The sequence below is a fragment of the Hyla sarda genome, chromosome 2, assembly GCF_029499605.1.
Source record: "Hyla sarda isolate aHylSar1 chromosome 2, aHylSar1.hap1, whole genome shotgun sequence".
Lineage (NCBI taxonomy): Eukaryota > Metazoa > Chordata > Amphibia > Anura > Hylidae > Hyla > Hyla sarda.
Window position 1 is genome coordinate 169219740 of NC_079190.1, and position 22817 is coordinate 169242556.

Sequence of the window (22817 nt, forward strand, 5' to 3'; positions counted from 1 at the left end):
GTAATTAGACTCTTTTATCCATCCTTTTAATAGACAATTTCTCCCTGGCTATAAATAGAGCTCTTTTATAGTTTCTAAACATAAGTAGTACATAATGTTATTATATATCTGGTTGGCTAACAAAGTGTTTCTAATGTTCATTCTGTGGATAAAAGATTGCTATTAAGATTTGAAACTACAGGCACTTTTAGGAACTATTTTACTGTGGTGCTCAGATGAAATGGAACCAGTTGAACAAGTATTTATTAGGCGTGTTCCAGCACATTTCTGTATGGCAGTACAATCGAAGGCTTTCTTATTTACTAAATAGTAATTTATACTGACAAAGCTAGAGGGGGCAGTTCTTACCCCCAGTGACCTCATGTTCTCCGTAACAAAGAACCTGTGTGGCTGTGTATAGTTTGACTCAATTCTTAATCAATTTCCCACCTCTGTCTCACAATTGCTATTGATGTAACAATAATATTATATTTCACCATTCACATCTGCACAATTTACTTTTAGCACCGGATACCTTTCCTTGGTCTGTTCAATTCATCAGTGCGGGTAATGTATCCACACGTATTTATATTCAAAGTATCACATTGTATTGTCAATCTGTATAACGTACAAAACCATGTAAACAGTAAAAGATATGAAGCTTTTCTCACTGCTCTGACACAGGTCGAACCCTTTGGTTAATGGTGCAATGCCATCACCAAGGTCGGATCCTTCAGAATAAAGAAATATACAGCATGTGCTTGAGTTTTCTATTCTATCAGGTAATAAACCTACACAAAGGCATTTCTATTTGTTTGAAGAAATAGTTCATAACGTCATTTCCACCAATCTGCGCCAGATCAAACCTGCCACGGTAATCCATGGTAAGGGAATTTCACATGTATTACCACTTTATTTCAAAATGCCAACCTATTGGAATGCTGTGATGGTAGTCACACTAGTTGTATCTTAAGCTTACCAGAAACATATCTAAGAGTAGAAGACAACTTTTATATTTTATTGTTTCAGTTCTTAATGTCTTTTGGTATACTGATCCAATGATCCTCCTGATACATTGATATGAATGGTTCTTATTCAGCTCCAAGGTTGTATCTGATGCCTTGGAACAAAGTGTCTATTTGAAGGTTACACTTTAGACAAATAACACAGGATGTCTATAGCAGCATACAGGTCTTTTATTAACTAGTGAGGAAAAAGGACCTCAACAGCTACCAGTGCCTCTTAGAGAAGTGCTGGAAGACTTCCTGCAGTCCTACTGGCACCTGTTAAACAACTGGCTCTACATCCAAGCCATAAATCAATGGATAAGACCGGCTGACAGATGGACAGATGTCTCCCCATCATAATCTAGTTTATAGCATACCATCAGTTTAATATGCAGGTAATTCACACCTGTACAGTCAGATTCCCAGCAGCAAGATTCCAAACCACAGACTGCAATGGAGGGTGGGGTCCTGTCTTGCTATGTGCAGGCGAGGCGTTAGATAAACAGTGACAGAAGCCTGGAAAATAATTCATGCCAAATGCAAATGCTGAGTGATGTCATTTTTTTCCCCTAAACTGGTTTTAAAAAAATGCTAATGACATATCTGCATCATGCCAGTAAATAAAGGAATATTTATCTACCATTTGCTGCGGGTGACAGATGATATGACAGTCAATCTCAAATGCATACAAGATATGCAATTAGCAGTTGAATGGCAACACGTACGTTCCTTATTTTTTTTTAGATTTGTGGATCTGTTTTAACCCATAATTTTACATCACCGTATCACACAGTATATGCAAAAAAAAAAAAAGACTGCCTAATATCTAGGTGATACAATGCATGGTAAAGAATCTCCACTGTCTCTTCCAGCAAGCCAGCACCTTGGTCTGTACAGTACCCCCAAAAGAATGGTCTACTGATGAGTAACTCTTCTTTATGGAGAAGATGCTTCCCTTGTCATGTTTCAAGGATATTTAAAGGGGTACTCTGCCCCTAGACATCTTATCCCCTATCCAAAGAATAGGGGATAAGATGTCTGATAGCAGGGATCCCACCACTGGGAGCCCTGTGATCTTTGTGCAGAACCCGGCGTTCGTTTAGAATGCTGGGTGTGGATGGCAGGGGTTGTGACATAATGGTCACGCCCCCTCATGACGTCATGCCACACACCCTCAATGCAAGTCTATGGGAGGGGTGTAGTGGCCACCATGCCCCCTCCCATAGACCTGCATTGAGGGGGTGTGGCCGTGACGTCACAACCCCTGTCGCTTGCTCTAAGTGTTCGGAACAAAATGTTCCAAACGTTGGGGCAGCAGAGTTCCCCCTTTAAAGGGCTGGGCACTGTTTTATGGGAAAGCTTATTCAGATAGGTGGCAATGGAGAGCAAGCTCCTTCTAGAGGAGAGCTCTTCTTCATGCTTCCTCTCTGAACATTCTTATAACACTGTATGAACAGAATATAGAATACTGTCACTTATTTCATAGTAATTCTCTCTCAGGGAACATGGCTATAAAGGCTGCACTCTTGACGTACGTACAAGGCAACCAGAAGAGCCGCAGTCAAGTAACACTGTCCCTGTCGCTCAGACACAGTTTATATCATACAGTACTCTCTTCCATTAACTTTACTTCTAATACCCTAGTGAGGGATTTTAAAGATTTATTTTAGTTACATAATCTATGTGCCATGTATTAACACCATATGCTGCTCCATACTGCTGTGTGCTGAATGTATTTAGATTACACAGAAGTAACAGAAGAGTAAAAATTGCTCATTTTTCCAGTCTTACCCTACTTTTTCCACATATAACTGTCTGGAGTCAGTGTGGTTTTACAATAAAATGTCGAATTCTGTTGGGTCCCGTTTTGTCTTTCCAGTGCATGGCTATTGTTGGTCGCCCTCCAGGTTTTACTAAAAGCCGTCAGGACAGAAGGTGTTAATACATGTTAAAAATGCATTAAGTAAGGTCTCAGTATGGGAGTCCGACTATTACATCTGTCACTATCTTAACTTTTTTTTTACGGTTTCTTATAGAAAGGCTAAGCAAGGCTAACAATCTCCATGAATGAATGGTGTTTGAAAACCTAATATCAATAAAGAACAGTATTTTACTGGATGAAAAACAGTTGGAAAATGAAAACTTTAATTCAATGGATATCCCTTGTGTTTTACACACAAAAAAATTGGTTGTCTAAGCAAAAAGAATCTTCAAGTCAAATAATTATTCTATTTAGCCTAAAGCTTGCTATAACTCGGGCCTAGAACACTACAATAAGGATTCCCGATAGAGGAGGGAGAGGCCATGATGGGCAACTTTTCTAGCCCTGAAAAGCTGTAAACTGGCAACTTTCTCGACCTTAAAATTAAATGTCATTCGACCGCGACTAGATGCAAGAAAAACAAGTCATCCTTTCTCCCCTGCTCAATTGCACACTTCAGCCTAAACTAGATTGACTGCTGACATCACTGCCCGGCTATCTCTGGTGAAACCTCTCGGTGAGACATCATAATTTCTACCTCTATTACATATTCAATCTCCAGATCTGTACGCCTCTACGTTGGCTGCGATGCCTTGTGCCAAGAATGGGCTCTTTTTCCCGTCCTTACTTAGTGTCACTTTCAATAAAATGTATTCTCGCAATATGCACGTTCACAGTGCTCCTCTATTCCCTTGAATTTTCCTATTCTGCTCCGCTGCTAGATTTGTTTGACTACCCGTCTCCTTCATAATATCCCCTCCAGACTGCCATGCGAGTTGTCTGGCCTACTATGCTGCGGCTGACATCACTTAGGATAAAAATATATGTAGTTTGTTGATATTGTGCAAAATTTTAAGATTTTTTTGTTTTTTTATTTCACCACATGAACACATATATTCCTGCCACAGACGGAGAAATATATGACTCGGTAGCCTGGGAATTCTGTTAAAATCTCGGGTAGAAAGAAAACTTAATATTTATGTCGTGCTCTAAATCAGCTGCTTTGTAATTAACAGCCATATCCCGCAATGAAATACAGGGTGTTGGCCGGTGGCAGCTGCCAGGATGGGGGGGGGAGAAACATTTAGCCTTTGAAACTATATTTGTTTGGAAAGGAAAGCTGATGACTGGCATATAGAATAATGCTAATATTATCTAAAGATTACCCTACTTTCAGTTTACAGTATTTTCCAAACCAGTGATAAGGAACAAGAAGAATGTGGTTGGGATGGCAATTAACTGAGTCAATGTGTGAGTCACGCCACCCTATCAGGTGACGCAGTGCCCTGTATGCTGAATAGCAGATGTCGCCACACTGTTGAGAAAACTGCCAGCTAGACCCAAAAAAGGGAGGGTGATACCAAACGCCAGTTGCCCCTCATTAGATGTGCACACATTAAAATGCATGATCTGCACTAGTCTCATTATGCTTATCAATCGCTCATTTACCACACTGGCTGATCGCCATCATCCCATCATACATTATGTCTTCACATTGTTGGATTTTACATAAATAGGTTATTTAGGAATAGAAAAATAGAGCAAATTTCTTCTCAAAACAGCACCACACCTATTCTCAGGTTGTCAGAGGTATGACAACTTGGCTCCATGCACTTCAAAGGAACTGAGCTGCAATACCACATACAACCTCAAGACAGGAGTGGTCCTGTTTTTGGAAGAAATTTACTCTTTTTATTTTTTTTTCTAATCCTGGATAACCCCTTTAATGCTTGAAAATGGTAGAATAGAATTATTCTTTACAGGCTGCCAAACCTTGTGGACTGTCAGTGAAGAAATGAATGCAGACAAGTGAATAGCATTGTAGGCGCCTGCTTCCTTTTATTTCTGCAGAGAAGACAGAAATAGGATTACCAGGTACCTAATGGCTGGGATACAACTTACCCCGCTTGGCCAGCATGACGTGCAGGCATTTATAGGTGGCACGTAACAACATTTATGATATGGCACATGCCAGATGTAGAAAGCAAAGCATTCAGTAGTTAAAGGAAATGAGAGACAGACAGGCCCTGCTTTACATCAGCTCTATAGCCTTTCCTTTATACAAATAAGCAGTAGGCCAAAGCCATTCACTTTTGTCATCTGAATGCCATAAATATGCACCGGTTTCCATTTGAAAAGCCAGAAAGCCTGCTGGACACACAGACAAAATGTTATACTTCCTTACTCCATAAATACTTGGACTTAATGGCCCCTTGGTGAACACCATCACACCACAAGCAATAAGGTCTTTCAGGTCTACACGTAACACATTTTTTTGTTAGTGTTTTTTAATGCTTGTAAAAGAACGCAAACGTTTCATGTGGTTTTTCTAACTTTTTTCTCAAGCATTTTCGATAATGTATAATAGAGTAGCACTTTAAAATCCTATAGAAGCCTCAGAGAAAACCACCATACACAGTGCATGCTGTATTAAGGGAACAATACAGCTGACACATCTAGCTCACACAAAAAATGCCAATAAAAATGCTATAAAAAATGCCACAGAAAAAAAATCTAAATGTTTTTCGGGAAAAACAAAAACAAAAAGGGTGAAACTGGCATAAGGCTGGCTTCACAGACGCGTATCTGATTACGCCCATAATACAGAAATATTTCAGATGAAACCCCATCAATGTGTCATCAGTATTCTATCCGTACTTTGTACAGTAAATACTGATGGGCGTCTTCATGATACAGATTTAAAATATACTTGTGTAAAACTGTCCTTAATGTTGTTTAAATTCACTCTTTGACCACAAAAACAATGTCACGAGTCATGTTATTCCAGGAAATACATGCTACCTACATGTACACTGGCTGACAGCATATCAATACACTGTGTACTGCTTTAGTTTATATGCTAAAGGTGTTCCTCAGGCTCCCGAGATACACCCTATGCAGGTACGTCTGCACCTGCACAGGGTGAAGACAGACACGTTGGCACATTCCCAGATCCACTAGCAAAGGGTGCACCCTTTATTGGAACCTACTGAACAATCCATTGAATGTTTTTTGTATCTATAAAATGGATCTTAAATATTTGGACTAAGTGATAAGAGGTAAATATGAGGTAAATAAGAGGTAATAAAGCTTAAGAGCCTTATTATATTCAATACTGCACAGGGATATTGTCCAAATGTCTGGATCAGTACTGCAGCTGACCCTGACACATCTCCTGTATCGGAAGACACCCAAGTAGATGGAGAGATGAGCTGAATTTATTCATACAGCAGAGCTGAGTTTGTCATTGTAATATCCGTTTGTTTCAGGTGAAACCTACCAACTTAAAGGGGTACTCCTGTGGAAACCTTTTTTTTTTTTTTTTTTTTAAATCAACTGGTGCCAGAAAGTTAAACAGATTTATAAATCACTTCTATTAACAAATCTTAATCCTTCCAGTACTTTTTAGGGGATGTATACTAAAGAGAAATCCAAAAATGAAATGCATTTCTCTGCTGACCTCTGCTGTCCATTTTAGGAACTGTCCAGAGCAGCATATGTTTGCTATGGGGATTTTCCTCTGCTCTGGACAGTTCCTAAAATGGACACCAGAGGTCAGCAGAGAGCACTGTGGTCATGATATCAGAAGAAATGCATTTCTTTTTTGGATTTCTCTTTAGTATACAGCTTCTAAAAAGTACTGGAAGGATTAAGATTTTTTAATAGAAGTGATTTACAAATCTGTTTAACTTCCTGGCACCAGTTGATTTAAATAAAAAAAAAAGTTTTCCATGGGAGTACCCTTTTAAAGGGGTATTCTGGGTTTAAACATCTTATCCCCTATCCAAAGGATATGGGATATCATTTATGATCGCAGGGGTCCTGCTGCTAGGGATCCCCGCGATCTCGGTGCAGCCCCTGGCATTCTGCCAGGGGCTGCACTGAGATCGTGGGCGTCCCTAGCGGCGGGATGAGTTATGAAAATTCAGATAAGAACATATGAATGACAACTTCCCCTCTGCTACATCTGTGGAAATAAATCAGCTCCCTGGCTTTATGCTTTCTGTTACCGTTTTATCTCACAGGTTATTTTTTTAGCCTTATCTGTCATACAGACCATGTGACGTTAGGGTATATGCTCTTGAATTTCCTGCAACAAAGAAAGATGTAAAAACCTGGAAACTTCTCCAAGTGGTCCTGCCAAGGAACATGATTTAATGAAATCATCTGAGACGCACTTAATCAAAAAAGCGTGTTTAGGATTATTTGTGCAGACAGAACGGTTACTGTTCGCTTCTGTGTTTTCTCCCAGCCCAGACTATTCTTCTTCCATCATAAAGAACAGCCATTTGGGCTATAAAACAGATATTCTCCGGCTCTTGCACCTGTACTACCACATCTCAGCATGGAGTTTAGTGTCACTCCTCAGTGGATCTTGTGTCTGTAGTGACAAAGTGCAGGGGGAAACAAAAGCCAAAGAGCCTTTTCTTTCTTGCTTTTACAGGGCTGTATTCAGCTGGAGAGCAGAAGTCAGGAAATCATCTTTCCTTGAACTGCTTTACTGCATAACAAAGAGCAATGGCTTTAAACAAAGAAGAGCCTGATGCATTTAATGTGACATTCTGCACTGCTCTTAAACAACCAGGTCCAACCCCCCCTTCTTATTTCAGCAGCCAAAAGACCTGGGAGAACAGGAGATGAAGTGTTCCAGGAATAGAAACGTGTTTAATAAATATGTATCAGATATGCCACATGACATGTTTGTTTAAACACTTCCTTTAAATATGTTACATTTAATGTAGGGCTTATTTTCAAAAACACAGCTACCACAAATGTAGCTAAAAATAAGAAGGCAGGGAAGTGGTTTTATCTTGATGGATCTTTATCAACTAGGTAACAATATGTTGATCCAGTTTAGTTCTATTAAGCCAGTGTTTCCCAACCAGAGTGCCTCCAGCTGTTGCAAAACTACAACTCCCAGCATGCCCGGACAGCCTTCGGCTGTTCGGGCATGCTGGGAGTTGTAGTTTTGCAACAGCTGGAGGCACCCTGGTTGGGAAACACTGTATTAAAGGGGTTATCCAGGAAAAAACTTTATACATATATATCTCAAATGGCTTCAGAAAGTTAAACAGATTTGTAAATTACTTCTATTAAAAAATCTTGATCCTTTCAGTACTTATGAGCTTCTGAAGTTAAGGTTGTTCTTTTCTGTCTAAGTGTTCTCTGATGACACGTGTCTCAGGAAACGCCCAGTTTAGAAGCAAATCCCCATAGCAAACCTCTTCTAAACTGGGCGGTTCCCGAGACACGTGTCATCAGAGAGCACTTGGACAGAAAAGAACAACCTTAACTTCAGAAGCTAATAAGTACTGAAAGGATTAAGATTTTTTAATAGAAGTAATTTACAAATCTGTTTAACTTTCTGGAACCAGTTGATATATATATATATATATATACATATATATATATATATATATATATATATATATATATATATATATAAAAGATTTTCCTGTATAACCCCTTTAAGCTAATGTAAAAACCTATAGTATCTGCCAAGTAGAAATAGCATAGAAAATAAAAGCAAAAATACAGGTTTGTTAGTACTAGGAGACACATTAAAAGGGTACTCCGGTGACATTTTTTATTATTTCAAATCAACTGGGGCCAGAACATTAAACAGATTTGTAAATGACTTCTATTTAAAAATCTTAACCCTTTCAGTACTTATCAGCTGCTGTATACTACAGAGGAAGTTCTTTTCTTCTTAACATTTATTTTCTGTCTGTAGTGTGTTTGAAATTAAAAGGGGTATTCCAGTGAAAAACATTTTTTTTTTTCATATCAACTGGCTCCAGAAAGTTAAACAGATTTGTAAATCACTTCTCAAAAAAAAGTAAATCTTAATCCTACCAGTACTTATCAGCTGAAGTCGAGTTGTTCTTCTGTCTGACAACAGTGCTCTCTGCTGACACCTGTCTGTCTGTCTTAGGAACTGTCAAGAGCAGGATAGGTTTCCTATGGGGATTTACTCCTACTCTTGATTTGCTCCTACACTTGACAGTTCCTGAGACAGACAGAGGTGTCAGCAGAGAGCACTGTGGTCAGACAGAAAAGAAATGTAAAAAGATAATGCAGCTGATAAGTACTGGAAGGATTAAGATTTTTAAATAGAAGTCATATACAAATCTGTTTAATGTTCTGGCACCAGTTGAATAAAAAATAAAAAAATTGTTTTTCACCATTGGCTCCCATGAGAGATCACCTAACTAAGCAAGTAGGGCTCATCTTCCACAAGGTTTATTTCATGCTTCCAAGTTTAGTGCTCTCTACAAATGCCCAAAGGCCCCATGCAAGTTATTCAGTCTATAAACCCATTCAGATACGTGTCAGCTCTTACATCAAGCTAATCTATGTGTTGCTATGGTTACACCCTTTATTTGCCTTAAGGTTTTGTAAGACTACGTGAAACGGTGGTTCTATTGCCGTACAATCAGGTTACGGCTGTTCCCTCCACCATGCCTTTCTTCCACACTTCAATCAAAAGGGATCAGTTTCTTTAGAGGGTGTCGTGGACTGAAATCACTTCTGTATAGATCGAGCCAGAGTCCTTGTAATCCCCTTATTAACTATGGCCATGGCTTGATTTGCTTAAAAATAAAAAGCAAATTGTTTTAGCTTTGTCTTTAAGTCGAAGCTACAAAATGGATTACGAGAGAAATCAGCAGATTTCACACAGCTAGTATGGCACTGAATTTCCAATGAGAATTAAACAAGTCTAACAGGAAAGCTGTGTGAATGGTTTACATTTTTCTTTATGAGACAGGCCCTGAAATGCTCACGTCTTTTGTCTTGTTTGCCTCTGAGGAAACAATGAATCCCCAGGAGCTTTCCACGCTATTCTAATACTGACCATTGGCTTTCATATACCATATGGATAAAAATAATGCGAAGAGGTGAAATCTGGACAGAAGTTTTAGCCTCTTAGTCCCTGGATCTAAATATTTGAAACACTTGAACACACCCGTTTTAATTACCAGAATGTGGCACAAGGACTAAGCACATAAAAAGTCTCTGAAAATGTATGATGGGTGACCTGAAAAACAAGTTTTACCTTCGTCGGCCTGTACAGAAGCTTACACACATACCAACACTTCAATAAATGACCTGTCTGCTATGTATACATGTAAGTCATGTTTAAAGTCTGGCCGGCCAGGGAAACACTTGTTTCTCATTTATTTGAGGCGAAGCCATTGTAAAACTAATAACAGATACAACCTAGAAACTAATGACATCACTGTATCAAGAAGTGTGAACTGGAAGATAGCCTAGAAACCACTAGAAGTATACTAATGGCATATATATATATATATATATATATATATATATATATATATATATACACACAGTGGTCCCTCAAGTTACAATATTAATTGGTTCTGGGATGACCATTGTAAGTTGAAACCATTGTATGTTGAGACCAGAACTCTATGGAATCCTGGTAATTGGTTCTGAAGCCCAAAAATGTCATCAAAAATAGGAAAAAGTGAGGAGTAAAGAAAAATAAGTAGATAACTAATATAGATAAAGCAAATCCTTACATATAAAAGTAAGAAAGATCTGCTGGGAGCTGTAAATCACTGTCTACGTCAGTGTTTCCCAAGCAGGGAGCCTCCAGCTGTTGCAAAACTACAACTCACAGCATGCCCGGACAGCCAAAGGCTGTCCGGGCATGCTGGGAGTTGTAGTTTTGCAACAGCTGGGGGCACCCTGCTTGGTGAACACTGGTCTATGTAGAGGACAGGAGCTTCTTCTGGGTCCTGTACAGTAGACACAGTGTCCTAAAAAAGTAACATGGAGTCGCCCTCACCTGGTGTCCAAAGGAGCAGCTAACCCTGGTACAGGTTAAGTGTACAGCTACCAGACACCAGTCAGTGCATACACTTCAGTAATACAGGTAAAGAGTACAGAACATGTAATACCTCCCTGTACTGTAGGGGGCGCTACCAGACACCAATCATTGCATGCACTTCAGTAATACAGGTAAAGAGTACAGAACATGTAATACCTCCCTGTACTGTAGGGGGGCGTTACCAGACATCAGTCAGTGCATACACTTCAGTAATACAGGGGTTTTACCAGTAAATTGCCCATTCTGATTGGTCGGTTCTTTCAGCCATTGACACGTTTCACAGATCTGGACTGTCCGTAGCATTGTATGTTGAATCTGGTTTCAACTTACAATGGTCCAGAAAAGACAATTGTATGTTGAAACTATTGTATATTGAGGCCATTGTAAGTTGAGGGATCACTGTATGTATATATATATATATATATATATATATATATATATATATATATATATATGGTTGTTACTGCAACATCATTGAGATAGAGGCTTGAAACTACCGACCTCATGGAGGTATCAGACACGTTTTAAGAAAAAATACTGATTTCTAATGTCTTATGTCTATAGACAAATGTTTGCTATAGATCAATAGTGAACTATAAACTGTACTGGAAGCAGGCACTTTTTACACCTTTTGGTGTTTTTAAAAAAAATACAGCATGCTTTAGGAACAGTATTTCAATAGGAAAAAATAAAAAAGATTTGTAAAAGTGCACATAGCTCCTGGCACTCATAACCGGCAGTAAAAAAAAAAATAAAAAATTTAAGGAAGGAAGATTGCACACAAAATGGCTACCATGCTCACTGTGAATCACAGAAATGTAGGCGGACAGGGTTAAAACTTTACAATGATATTTACATGACATTTTACAGCATACTTTGATTACGGGCCTATAAACTTGCTCTACTTTCTATTTGGCTACTGGCAATATCATGATCACCCTGCAATAACCTGACATGCAAAATGGCCTCATCTCATCCAGTAACGAGGACGGCTCAACTTTACAGAAACCTATTTCTTATCTGTGGCTGTGTTTAACAAATGTTGGCATCAGCCTTAGTGGAGAATTCTTGAATTATTTCACTATGATACTTTGTTTACTACTTTAAGAACCTATTTCTTGTTTGTTAATATAGTCCATGTACTGAGGTGAAAGCGTTATCTACTGTATATTGTACAGCATGAAATAATGGCAGATAGTTGCTTGATCCATTTTACTGGCCACCTGACAATGCTGATGTTTGGTTATTGCCGGGTGATCATGACGTTGTTTGTAGGCAAATAGAAAGCATAGCCACTTTATAGGCCTGTAATGAAAGCTTGCCGTAAAATGCGAAATCATCTTAACACGTTCACCAAGACAGACTACAGCTGAGCCGTGACTGCCCTTTGAGCCCTCCATAAAGTGTGTCTTGTAATAAATAACACAAGGCAATGGATTCTATCCGGATATTAGATGGAATGATGACTTAACCTTGTTTATGGCCGACGAGTGCTAATATAATATTATTTACAAATAACATCTGCATTATGGGCCATGATACCACTTTACAAACTGCTTTCAGGCCTCATTTTCCAGAAGGGCAGAGTGAAAAATCTGACATTATATTTCCATGCTAAAATATTCCTCAGGATAGCTTAACTGTGTTTCTGGGAATTACAGGAAGAATCGATATTTATGATTTATACATGAGAAGAAAATGCAACACATCAAAGTGACAAAGTGCATAACTCGGCTTTGTCCGGCTGGCAATCGCTAGGAGGGTTGACATTGTAAGTCTTTAGGGAAGACGGATGAGCTGACAGTAATACCTTCAATAAAATGCTTCAACAAACAGATTACCAAGGAAAATGCAAGAACTCGGTGTCATTTGGTTTCCTTGTTACACGTCGTCTACTGCAGCAGGGCATTAGGAGCGTATTTGGTGCAAGCATCGCCTTGTGGCTCACAGGCATCTGACATTCTATACATGTTTCAAGGTAAACCCCAATGTGAGCACTGACTGAAGATGGTAGATTACAGATGGTCAGGTCTTTCATTATTCTCCCTGGTAATTGATATTTCCCTTCGCTTTATGAACCCGGGGATATGTGAGAGCGGCCTCCATGATTTATAGTAATCCACTGCATATAGGAGATTTCCCATACTGTTCTGCTTGTTAGTAAACAGGGCCAAGAAAATGTACCTGCAAATAAATACATTTCATTGTTCTTTACTTTGCAGTGACAATCTAAAGACAATTACCGAGCCAAACAAAGCGCTTTACCTGAGCCAGCTTTATAGATAAGAGTCTTGGAGATAATTACAAGAGATAATGTAACAATTAAACCCCAGATGAACCATGGAAGAAAGATAAAAGGGAATCAGTATATCTAGATCTCAGCCTCTTCTGGGTCTAGTGGATGTCAGTCATTTACCTGAGCTAATATGGTGCACAGGTGTCAAAGCAATGGGAAAGGATAATGAAATAAAGATGTTTGCATTAGTCCTCCAAGTGTCTTCAGCCAAACTTTGGGTGAGGGAGATTTAGCTAACCATTTTATCCGCGGCTTTTGTTTCCTCAGCTTGAAGCTGTAATTGGGAGGGTTAAAAGGGCCATCCCAGGGGAAAGGATTCCTAAATAAATTCTTGTCTACAGCAGTTTACCAGAGACTGAGATATGGTTTCAGCGGGCACTTTGTTCAAGGGCTGGCTCAGTTGTCCCCTTGGAACAAGGACCATCGCATTCAGTTTATCATGCTGACAAAATGTGAGGAATGTGCATGTAAAAGCAGCAACTATTCCACCCCTGGTGCGTTCTCCTTTCTTCCCATTCTATATTAAAACCGACATGATTAACCTAAATGGGAACCCAGGGCCAGAGTTCAAGGGGGTATTCACATAAAACTGAATGTGCACTTGTTTACCCACAGAACTCTACCTTAGCCATACAATGCTTAGATGCCTCTTATATACATTCAGCTTGGTCCTTTACCTTCAGTAGTGATTAACCAAGTAGTCACCAAGCCAATACATGGACACACACTAAAAAGGCTTTCTTTCCAGTTTTAGTTGGAAAATGAAATGAACTAGATGTAATCCAAATATACTCAACCCTTATATGATCTCTTGTGAATCAGACTATTCATCCAAGAATTAACACCATAAAGGCAGCAGCCTGACATATATAAATATATCTATGCAAAAACCTTTGATTGCCATGGCTATGACGTCTCCAGCACATACCTTCCTTTTAGAATCTAGAACAAAAGAGATGTTTTTCCTAAGAGTATTAGTAGTGACAAGCGATAAACTATGAAGAATGTGTTTATATCTTGTGCGGTTATTCAAGCGCAGCCCTGTTTAGCCATGAGAATAATGCAGATCCATAATATTGGCTGAAAGGGCCGGAACATGAAAGCAGAGGCCCTCTGATCATAGGAGAGACTGAGGATGTGTCTTCTTTAAACTAGTAATGAAAGTTTTCCTCCTTCCATATCCCCCACAGTCATATTTGGATATTTAATGTGCTTCAAGAAATCACTGGACCACACTAACATGTGAAGAGAGCGACATTCATATTTAATCGCCAATCCCCAAAGAAGAAGATGACATGTATTATTCAATGATAATGTCCGCCGAATGCAAATATAGGACTGTGGTTTAACTCCTAATATGTGACAATAACAGCAGTAGAGGAATACTTTTCTGCATCATGGAGACACACAGTAGAGAACAAACTAGAGCACAGTACTGCCCCGGGAGGGATAGGTGACGCACTTAATGTTAGTTCTGTATGACTGATAGGTAGCTACTGTAGAACGCAGAGGAGAAGAAAGCACACTGCTGCCATTTGTACTGGACTATCTGAAAAACTAAATATAGGTGTATAGCCATATACTGGAATGGCTTCATGTATGGGGTGCAGTACTGAACAGCAAAGAATTGTGTTATCGTAGTAATAATATTGTAATCTACAATGTGCAGCAATCTAAACACAACACTGAATAATTATATAAAATAAAAAATGTAAAAATTCAAATGCGGTGAGGCCATCAAATGGTTGGCTTTTAACATGGGCTGAAACCATAGGAGTCTATAAGAAGAGCCGTCATTGTGCATTGAAAGAGTGACCTCTGTAGGACTGCCGTGATCACTGGTTTTCCAAATGTCTCTTTAACATAACAAGTGAACCTTTTGGAAAGTAATATATTGGGAGGAACGGGATGAGTTCAGGTTTGCCAGCTCGGTAATATACTCACGATAATTTATACAATGACAATGATACACACAACTGGTCTAGTGGATAGCTCGCCTTGTACTTCCATACAGCGCTATATTAAATGGCAAATCCTCTGCCAGCTACCACGGAGTGCGAGATTGGAAAAAGCCAACATTGCTTTCTCATTTAACCCTCTCAATACTGTACAGGGTAGGTACATCACTTCCATTCTAATAAGGATTTCTGGAGAAAATGCGCTTAGTAGTGCCTTGTTGTCTAGTTCAGGGGTCTTCAAATTGTGGCTCTCAAGCTGTTGCAAAACTACAACTCCCAGAATGCCGGGACCTGTAGTATTGGAACAGCTGGAGGGCTACAATTTGGACATAGATGGTCTAGCTGATCACAGCTGAGTTCTGGAAAACTATACACTAAAAGGAGTCTATGCATTTGAAATACATGATGGCTTCATTGCACTAAACGCATTACTACTCATCAATACATATCAAAAGGTTACACTGCCACCTGAATTGATATTGGGTCAGTGAATAAGTCCCCTTGTCATGTAGTACAAGCATTAATGCCCCTGCTACTAATACACAGACAGCCCCTCGGTGCATAATGCTCTACCAGGCAGCACATCAGAGCAGTGACCTCAGCCCAGACACAGTCATCGCCTAGTAAAAGCTTCCTAAAGGCTTGGGTTGTGCTTTGTCCAATCTACAGCAGTTTAATATTACAGTATAGAGTCATATCTCAAGCTTTATAAGTAAGGTGTGAAGCATCTCATCCAACACATAAATACTCCATATACTATAAAGTCCCCTGTGTAAAGAAGATTATAATCCGAGATACAGACTAAAGAAATAAGAGGGTGCCCATACTGTGCCTGCACCTCGACCCGCTGTATGCCAGCTGAGGTCCCAGCACTGAGCTGATTAATGGCCTAACACAAGCAGCTTGTCCTGGAAGTGCCAGTCTAGGGGAGCTGGCACACTGCACTAGAGAGATATGCCATCCTTTGTGTTCCCTATACCACACACAGCCTACAATGAAGAAGATCACTATGCACCGCACATCAGGCACCTTACACTGGGGACACACAGCACAGAGAACAAGTGCCTGCAAGCTGTGTGTGATCGGGGCATACAAGGCCCTACTGGGGCTAGTATATCTATATATCTGCTACTGACAGTCATATATGGGCTCACACAATCCTGAGATCTGTAACAGTCTCTTATATCCCTGGTGTACATATGGCTAAGACCCAGTCCCGGCACATCAGGGAGATCTGCACAGGGCTTTACAATAGAAAGAGCTTGCAAACCCAACCATGCAGGGCACACACAATCCTGGAGAGCATCACCCGGGGCTCCTGCAATGTAGCCATACACTGTTTACATAATAGTGCCACAGTGGCCTAACGTAATCCTGCAGTACTCCAGTACTTCCCTCCAGAAGCCCAGCATAACCCTACAGTACTCCAGTACTCCCCCCCAGAAGCCCAATATAATCCTTCAGTACTCCAGCACTGCCTTCCCAGAAGCCCAGCATAACCCTACAGTACTCCAGTACTGCCGCCTAAAGCCCCGCATAACCCTACAGTGCTGCCCTCTAAAAGCCCATAACCCTACAGTACTCCAGTATTGCCCAGCATAACCCCTACAGTATTCCAGGACTACCATCGGGAAGCCCAGCATAACCCTACAGTACTCCAGTACTGCCGCCTAAAGCCCCGCATAACCCTACAGTGCTGCCCTCTAAAAGCCCATAACCCTACAGTACTCCAGTATTTCCCAGCATAACCCCTACAGTATTCCAGGACTACCATCAGGAAGCCCAGCATAATTCTACAATACTTAATTACTTTCCCCTAGAAGCCCAGCATAACACTACAGTACTCCAGTACTGCCCCTCCACGAAACCTGGAATAATCCTGCATTACTCCAGTACTATACCCAGAAGCCCAACATAATCCTACAGTACTCCATAATTCTACAGTACTCCATTACTACATCCAGAACTCCAGCATAATCCTGCAGTACTCCAGTACTATATCCAGAAGCCCAGCATGACCCTCCAGTACTAACCCAAGAAGCCCAGCATGACTCTCCAGTACTAACCCAAGAAGCCCAGCATGATCCTACTGTACTTCAATACTATGCAAAATCCCAGCATAACATTTCAGTGTTCTAGTATACTTCTTAGTCCCTGCATTGCCCCTTTGTAGTCCTTCAGTAGTCCAGCACTATACAACAGAAGAAGAATAACCCTTCACTACTCCAACACTACCCTTCAGAAGCTTAGAGTAACCCTCCAGGTCTCCATCACAATCCTCCAGTGGCCCCGAACTACACACAGAAGCCCAGTAAAAAAAACAAAAAAACAAAAAACAAATCCCCAGTCCTTAAAGGATCCACTTCCAGACCCCCAATCTCCCTATAATTGTAGCCCAGAAGTCCTCGAACTACCCTTCAGTAGCTCAGCACTAGACTTTAGAAGCAGGCAGTACTCCACTATATCCCTTTAGTAGACCATCACAACCTAGAACAGCACTTCAGCACTACCATCCAGTAGCCTGGCAAAAGCCTCTATGAGTCCCTTACTACAGCACTACAGGAGCCCACAGTAGCCCAGCACAACCTACAGCATAGCCCACAGAAGCCCAGCATAACCAACAACATAGCCCACAGAAGCCCAGTACAACCTTCAGCATAGCCCACAGTAGCCCAACACAAGAGGTCACATAGATAGGTGACAGCTGATTGCAGACACTTACTTGGGGTTGGAGGAATTCCAATAAATAGGATCTAATATTGCAGATCTGGAGATAGCAGTCCTGATCAACAGGATCCACACTCCCAGGCTGTACTTCCACACGGAGTCCCTGCTGAGTGCCATAGTAGTGTAGTGTCACCCCGGCCAATGTGGAATCCTCTATCCAGAAACCCGGGACCTGATCGTACAGCGAGTCCAGTGGCCAATCAGCACCCTATCCAACCAGATCGCCCAACACGGTCAGTCCTCCCTCTGGGGTAAAAGAATCAACTCCACACTGAAAACTCCAGCTGGGATACACTGTATCCTAAGGCATCACATGCGAGCACAGGAATTACACGGGAGCCCAGCATCCGCTCTCTGTGCCCACCTGGCACCACTGATCCTCGGGGGAACCAGCCCACAGTGATGGATGATTCCAAAGTGCACTGAATGATCCAACTCTACAAGGTAAGTCCATATACTCCAATGCCCGGCGACAATGCCTGCTGCTAAATCCCTGGGCCGGTCCTGTGCCAGTGGCTGGAGATGGCAGTGTGTGTGCCAGGAGCTCCTCCACTCTTGTCTATGTGATGTCTGCTCCTCCAGCCACACTCATCCAAAGTAACCGCAGACAGCAGCGAGCAGTGTGACTATAAACCGCTCCCGCCCCCTCCGTCCCGCCCCTCTCATTGGCTGACGACTGCAGGCTCTGCCACCATTGGCTGTGCTTTAAGTCAATCAAGGCTTGGTGCTGAGCATGTGAGTGCTCACACGCTGGAGAAGCTACAGGGCAGGGATTCACAGCACTGACCGGCTTGGTGAATGTTTGGGGTCCGCTTCTCCTGTCCTCTTAGTGCCTCTGTCATGAGATAAGTGGAGACTCTGGGACTGAAGCAGCTGAAGAAAGTGCAGAAGTGCTGTGCTGTGAGCTCTTTGTGTATTTGTCTGCCTCCCGACCCCAGCAGTGTGAAGGAGGGGAGGGGCAGCAAGAAGCTGGGAGAGAGCAGAGAAGGAACCTGAGCCCGGGGTCGAGCCTCTGAACGCTCCACACCCTGTGAGTGAGAGTGACAGAGGTGTAGGAACGCTGAGGAGACTGAGCCGTAATGGAAGGAGCTGCTGGGGATGTAGTCCCAGCCTTGAGAAGATAAAGGAGCCTGAGCCCAGGAGACATTCACATTGGTGAGTGCAGGGAGTGCTGAGAGATAGGACTGTATCTGCTGGGGATCAGCTGTAGCCCCTGCCTCAAGAACCTACAGGGGTCTGACTGCTGGATAAACTCTGTGCACTGAGGAGAGAGACATACAGCTTTGTACAGGCACTGCGTGAATGGAGCAGGGACGAGAGGGGCTTCCAAGGGTTAGTTGTATCCCCAGCACTGAAAATAGCAGAAGAATAAATCTACAGAGACACTGAAGGGTGGAAAGTCACCTGTGATCACACTGAGCAGCACAACACATACTAGAAGAATAAAGAAAGGACTGCTGTGGACCCTATAGAGACCCCACAGCTTAACTCTGTATATAAGGACTTGTGGTACTGGAATTTAGCCATGTGACCTAGTTAAAGGCTTGGTTAATGGACATGTGTTTTGTGACAACAAAGTAACAGAGAAACATAATTACATGGACATACTGTGATAAATAAAATAAAATAAATATATATATATATATATATATATATATATATATATATATATATTATAAATATATATATTTACTGTTTAAAACTTCCAATTTCCTGGTCATATGACCTTTTGTAACTAAGAGATGTGATGACAGGGAAAAATAATATAAAAAATCCTCTAAAGCTGATAGAATGTTTTCCCACAGCAGTGGGTATGAAGAGGGCTGATAACCCAACAACTCAACAGACTTAATAAGCCTGGTCACTAAAATGAAGGAGGATATAGCATCCATTGGTGAATGCACAAATCAATTATAAAATAACATGGTTGAACTCACTACCTCCCATAATTTAGTTGTGGAAATATATAGCCCGGACACTAAGCACCACTGCCTCTTAAAGGTCCTTAGACTGATCCAGCCCATACACATAGGTCCTTTACTTCTAATCAGAGACTTTAATATGACCCTCTATGGACTCCACGGCTCCCCACTCTGGGCCTGAACCTACACCTTATACCAGAACCTTATCCTTGCACCAACTATATGACCCATGGAGGATCCAGCACCCTGGTGAACGTGATTTTGAAACATACTCCAGAATAGACTTTTTCCTTGTTGATAAGAGCAGCCTTTAATAGTAGAATCTACATTGGTGGGTACAATAACATGGTCAGATCAAAGCCCCATCATACTTAACCTGAGATAACAATTTGGTCCCTCATAATTCCGTAGGGTGTCCTAACTCTTACGTACTCCACCACCCATACGATGGATGCAATAAAGGAATACTTCTACCACAATGACCACCTTCGAGTGTCTGATACCATGCTTTGGTGTGCCCATGAGGTTGCCTTAAGGTTAAACAATCTTCGCACCTTACAAAGACCAGTACGGAATATCACCTGGGCTAAATGGCTTGAGTTTAAGAAGCGATGATGGATCTGCACAGTGGCACATAATGCTTTATCATTTTATTTTCACGCTTTATACTTGTGCGATTTATTATTTTGTTGTTTAGATTTACCTTTTGATAAGCTGAATGACCAATACAGGAGCAGCGTGAAGCTTTTTTTTTTTTTTTTTTTCTCTCCTTAACATATTTTAATAAGCGGTCTGGTTGTCTTTTGCGAGTTATATTAAAGAGGTATAACTCTTTGTACACCCATTGGTATTATATTTGTCCCAACAGATTGTGAATAAAGTATACGCTATGCGTGACTCTCCCTACCATCCAGCTTACCCCCTTGTGTGTCCTTTGTTATATGACCTCATGAATACACAGTTGTGCATCTTAAAATCTATGAACCTTATCTGCTTATTTTGTACAGCATGGGGTGATAGCAATGATTTATCATTTATTTTTTTATTTTTTAATACTTCTGAAAACTTTAATTAAAAAAAAGCTATAAAAAAACAAAAAACAAAAAAAACAAACAAAAAAAAAAGGCTGAAACTGTGTATTCCAGAGTATTGTATGTGATAGGTACAGACCTCCCATGCAAAGTACAATGAACTCATTCATATTCATGATAAGACCCACTGACTCCACCCTCATTAGTGCCCGGAGCCCAGACACTAGAACCTTATTATTATAATGTTATCACCTGTCGAATACAGTGCGTGCAAACTGCATCAACTAAAACACATCTCAATGGCCACTACTGTCTGCACAGTGATCTACTCATTGGCCATAATGACATCACATACATCAGTGTATACAGTCATTTCATGGATTTTAACTACGTGCTAAAAGTTAAGTTAAAGACACAAAGGCTAGACAGATAGCTAGCTAGATGATAGATAAAAAGGAATAGGTATAGATAAACAGAGAGATAGATGATAAATAATAGAGATTGATCGATAAATTATAGACAGACATATAGATAGAGACAGATTGATGATAGATAGTAGAGAAAGATAGAGGAAATAGAGATAGATCAATACATTTTAGAGAGATATATCTATGGATCTATCTCAGTGTTTCCCAACCGGGGTGCCTCCAGCTGTTGCAAAACTACAATTCTCAGCATGCCCGGACAGCCTTTGGCTGTCCGGGCATGCTGAGAGTTGTAGTTTTGCAACAGCTGGAGGCACCCTGGTTGGGAAATACTGAGCTAGATACATAGACAGGCAAACAGATATAGATAGAGTAGATAGAGACAGATACATGATAGCTGAAAAAGATCGATCGATAAAGTAAAGATAAATAATAGATGATATATCACAATGTGTAACATATATATATATATATATATATATATATATATGTGTGTGTGTGTGTGTGTGTGTGTGTATATTACATACTGTCAATCTGTCCACATGTTGTATTCTGTTTATATTATTTTTATATGTATACAGTATTATCTGACCATTACATTCTATTAATATTATCTGTTGTTCTCTCTACATATATTAACTGACACATACATTACCTATATTATCTGACCATTGCAATTTATTTATATTATCTCTTGTGTTGTATTCATATTATCTGACCGTTACAATTTCTTTATATTACCTGTTGTGTTGCATTTATATTATCTGTTATGTTGTATTTATATTATCTGACCGTTACAATTTCTTTATATTACCTGTTGTGTTGTATTTATATTACCTGTTGTGTTGTATTTATATTATCTGACCATTACAATTTATTTATATTATTTGTTGTGTTGTATTTATATTATCTGACCATTACAATTTATTTATATTATTTGTTGTGTTGTATTTATATTATCTGACCATTACAATTTATTTATATTATTTGTTGTGTTGTATTTATATTATCTGACCATTACAATTTATTTATATTATTTGTTGTGTTGTATTTATATTATCTGACCGTTACAATTTCTTTATATTATCTGTTGTGTTGTATTTATATTATCTGACCATTACAATTTATTTATATTATTTGTTGTGTTGTATTTATATTATCTGACCGTTACAATTTATTTATATTATCAGTTACGTTGTATTTATATTTATTTACCATTTGTTAAGTTCAATCCAGCTTTATTATCCGACCGTTACGTTCTCTGTAGATTACCTGTTCCGTTCTATATGTAATGTTCTGTCCATTACATTCTATTTGTATTACAGTTGTGTCCACAGTAGTTGAGGTCAGTAATTAAGGTACGGTGAAAATGTGCGGGAAATTGCCAATTTTGTAAGGGGGTGACACCCAATTCCCCTGAGTGCAGGGAGCAGTAGATGTGTAGACAAGGCGGCACTGAGTGTACAGCGGGTTACAGATATTGTTAGCCTTATTGCTTCTGTTTTCTAGAAGGACCATCTGAGGCCCGGATCCTGCATGCTTAACCTTTTCCTGGGGTTACGGCAGCAGATATTACCTTGGATGAAGGGATAAAGTAACGGCAGATAGAGGAGAGCTTCATATCTGACCCTGTCCT

At 40.2% G+C, this 22817-nt stretch overlaps 1 protein-coding gene across 1 annotated transcript in view; it reads right to left on the minus strand.

Moving 5' to 3' along the window:
- EFNB2 (ephrin B2) overlaps positions 1-18409 on the minus strand; it is a 42977-nt gene extending 24568 nt beyond the window's left edge. Inside the window, exon 1 of the mRNA XM_056555720.1 lies at positions 17799-18409. Coding sequence (XP_056411695.1) covers positions 17799-17920 — 122 coding nt within the window. The 5' untranslated portion in view covers positions 17921-18409. The remainder of the gene's footprint in view (positions 1-17798) is intronic.
- Between the last annotated feature and the right edge of the window lie 4408 nt (positions 18410-22817).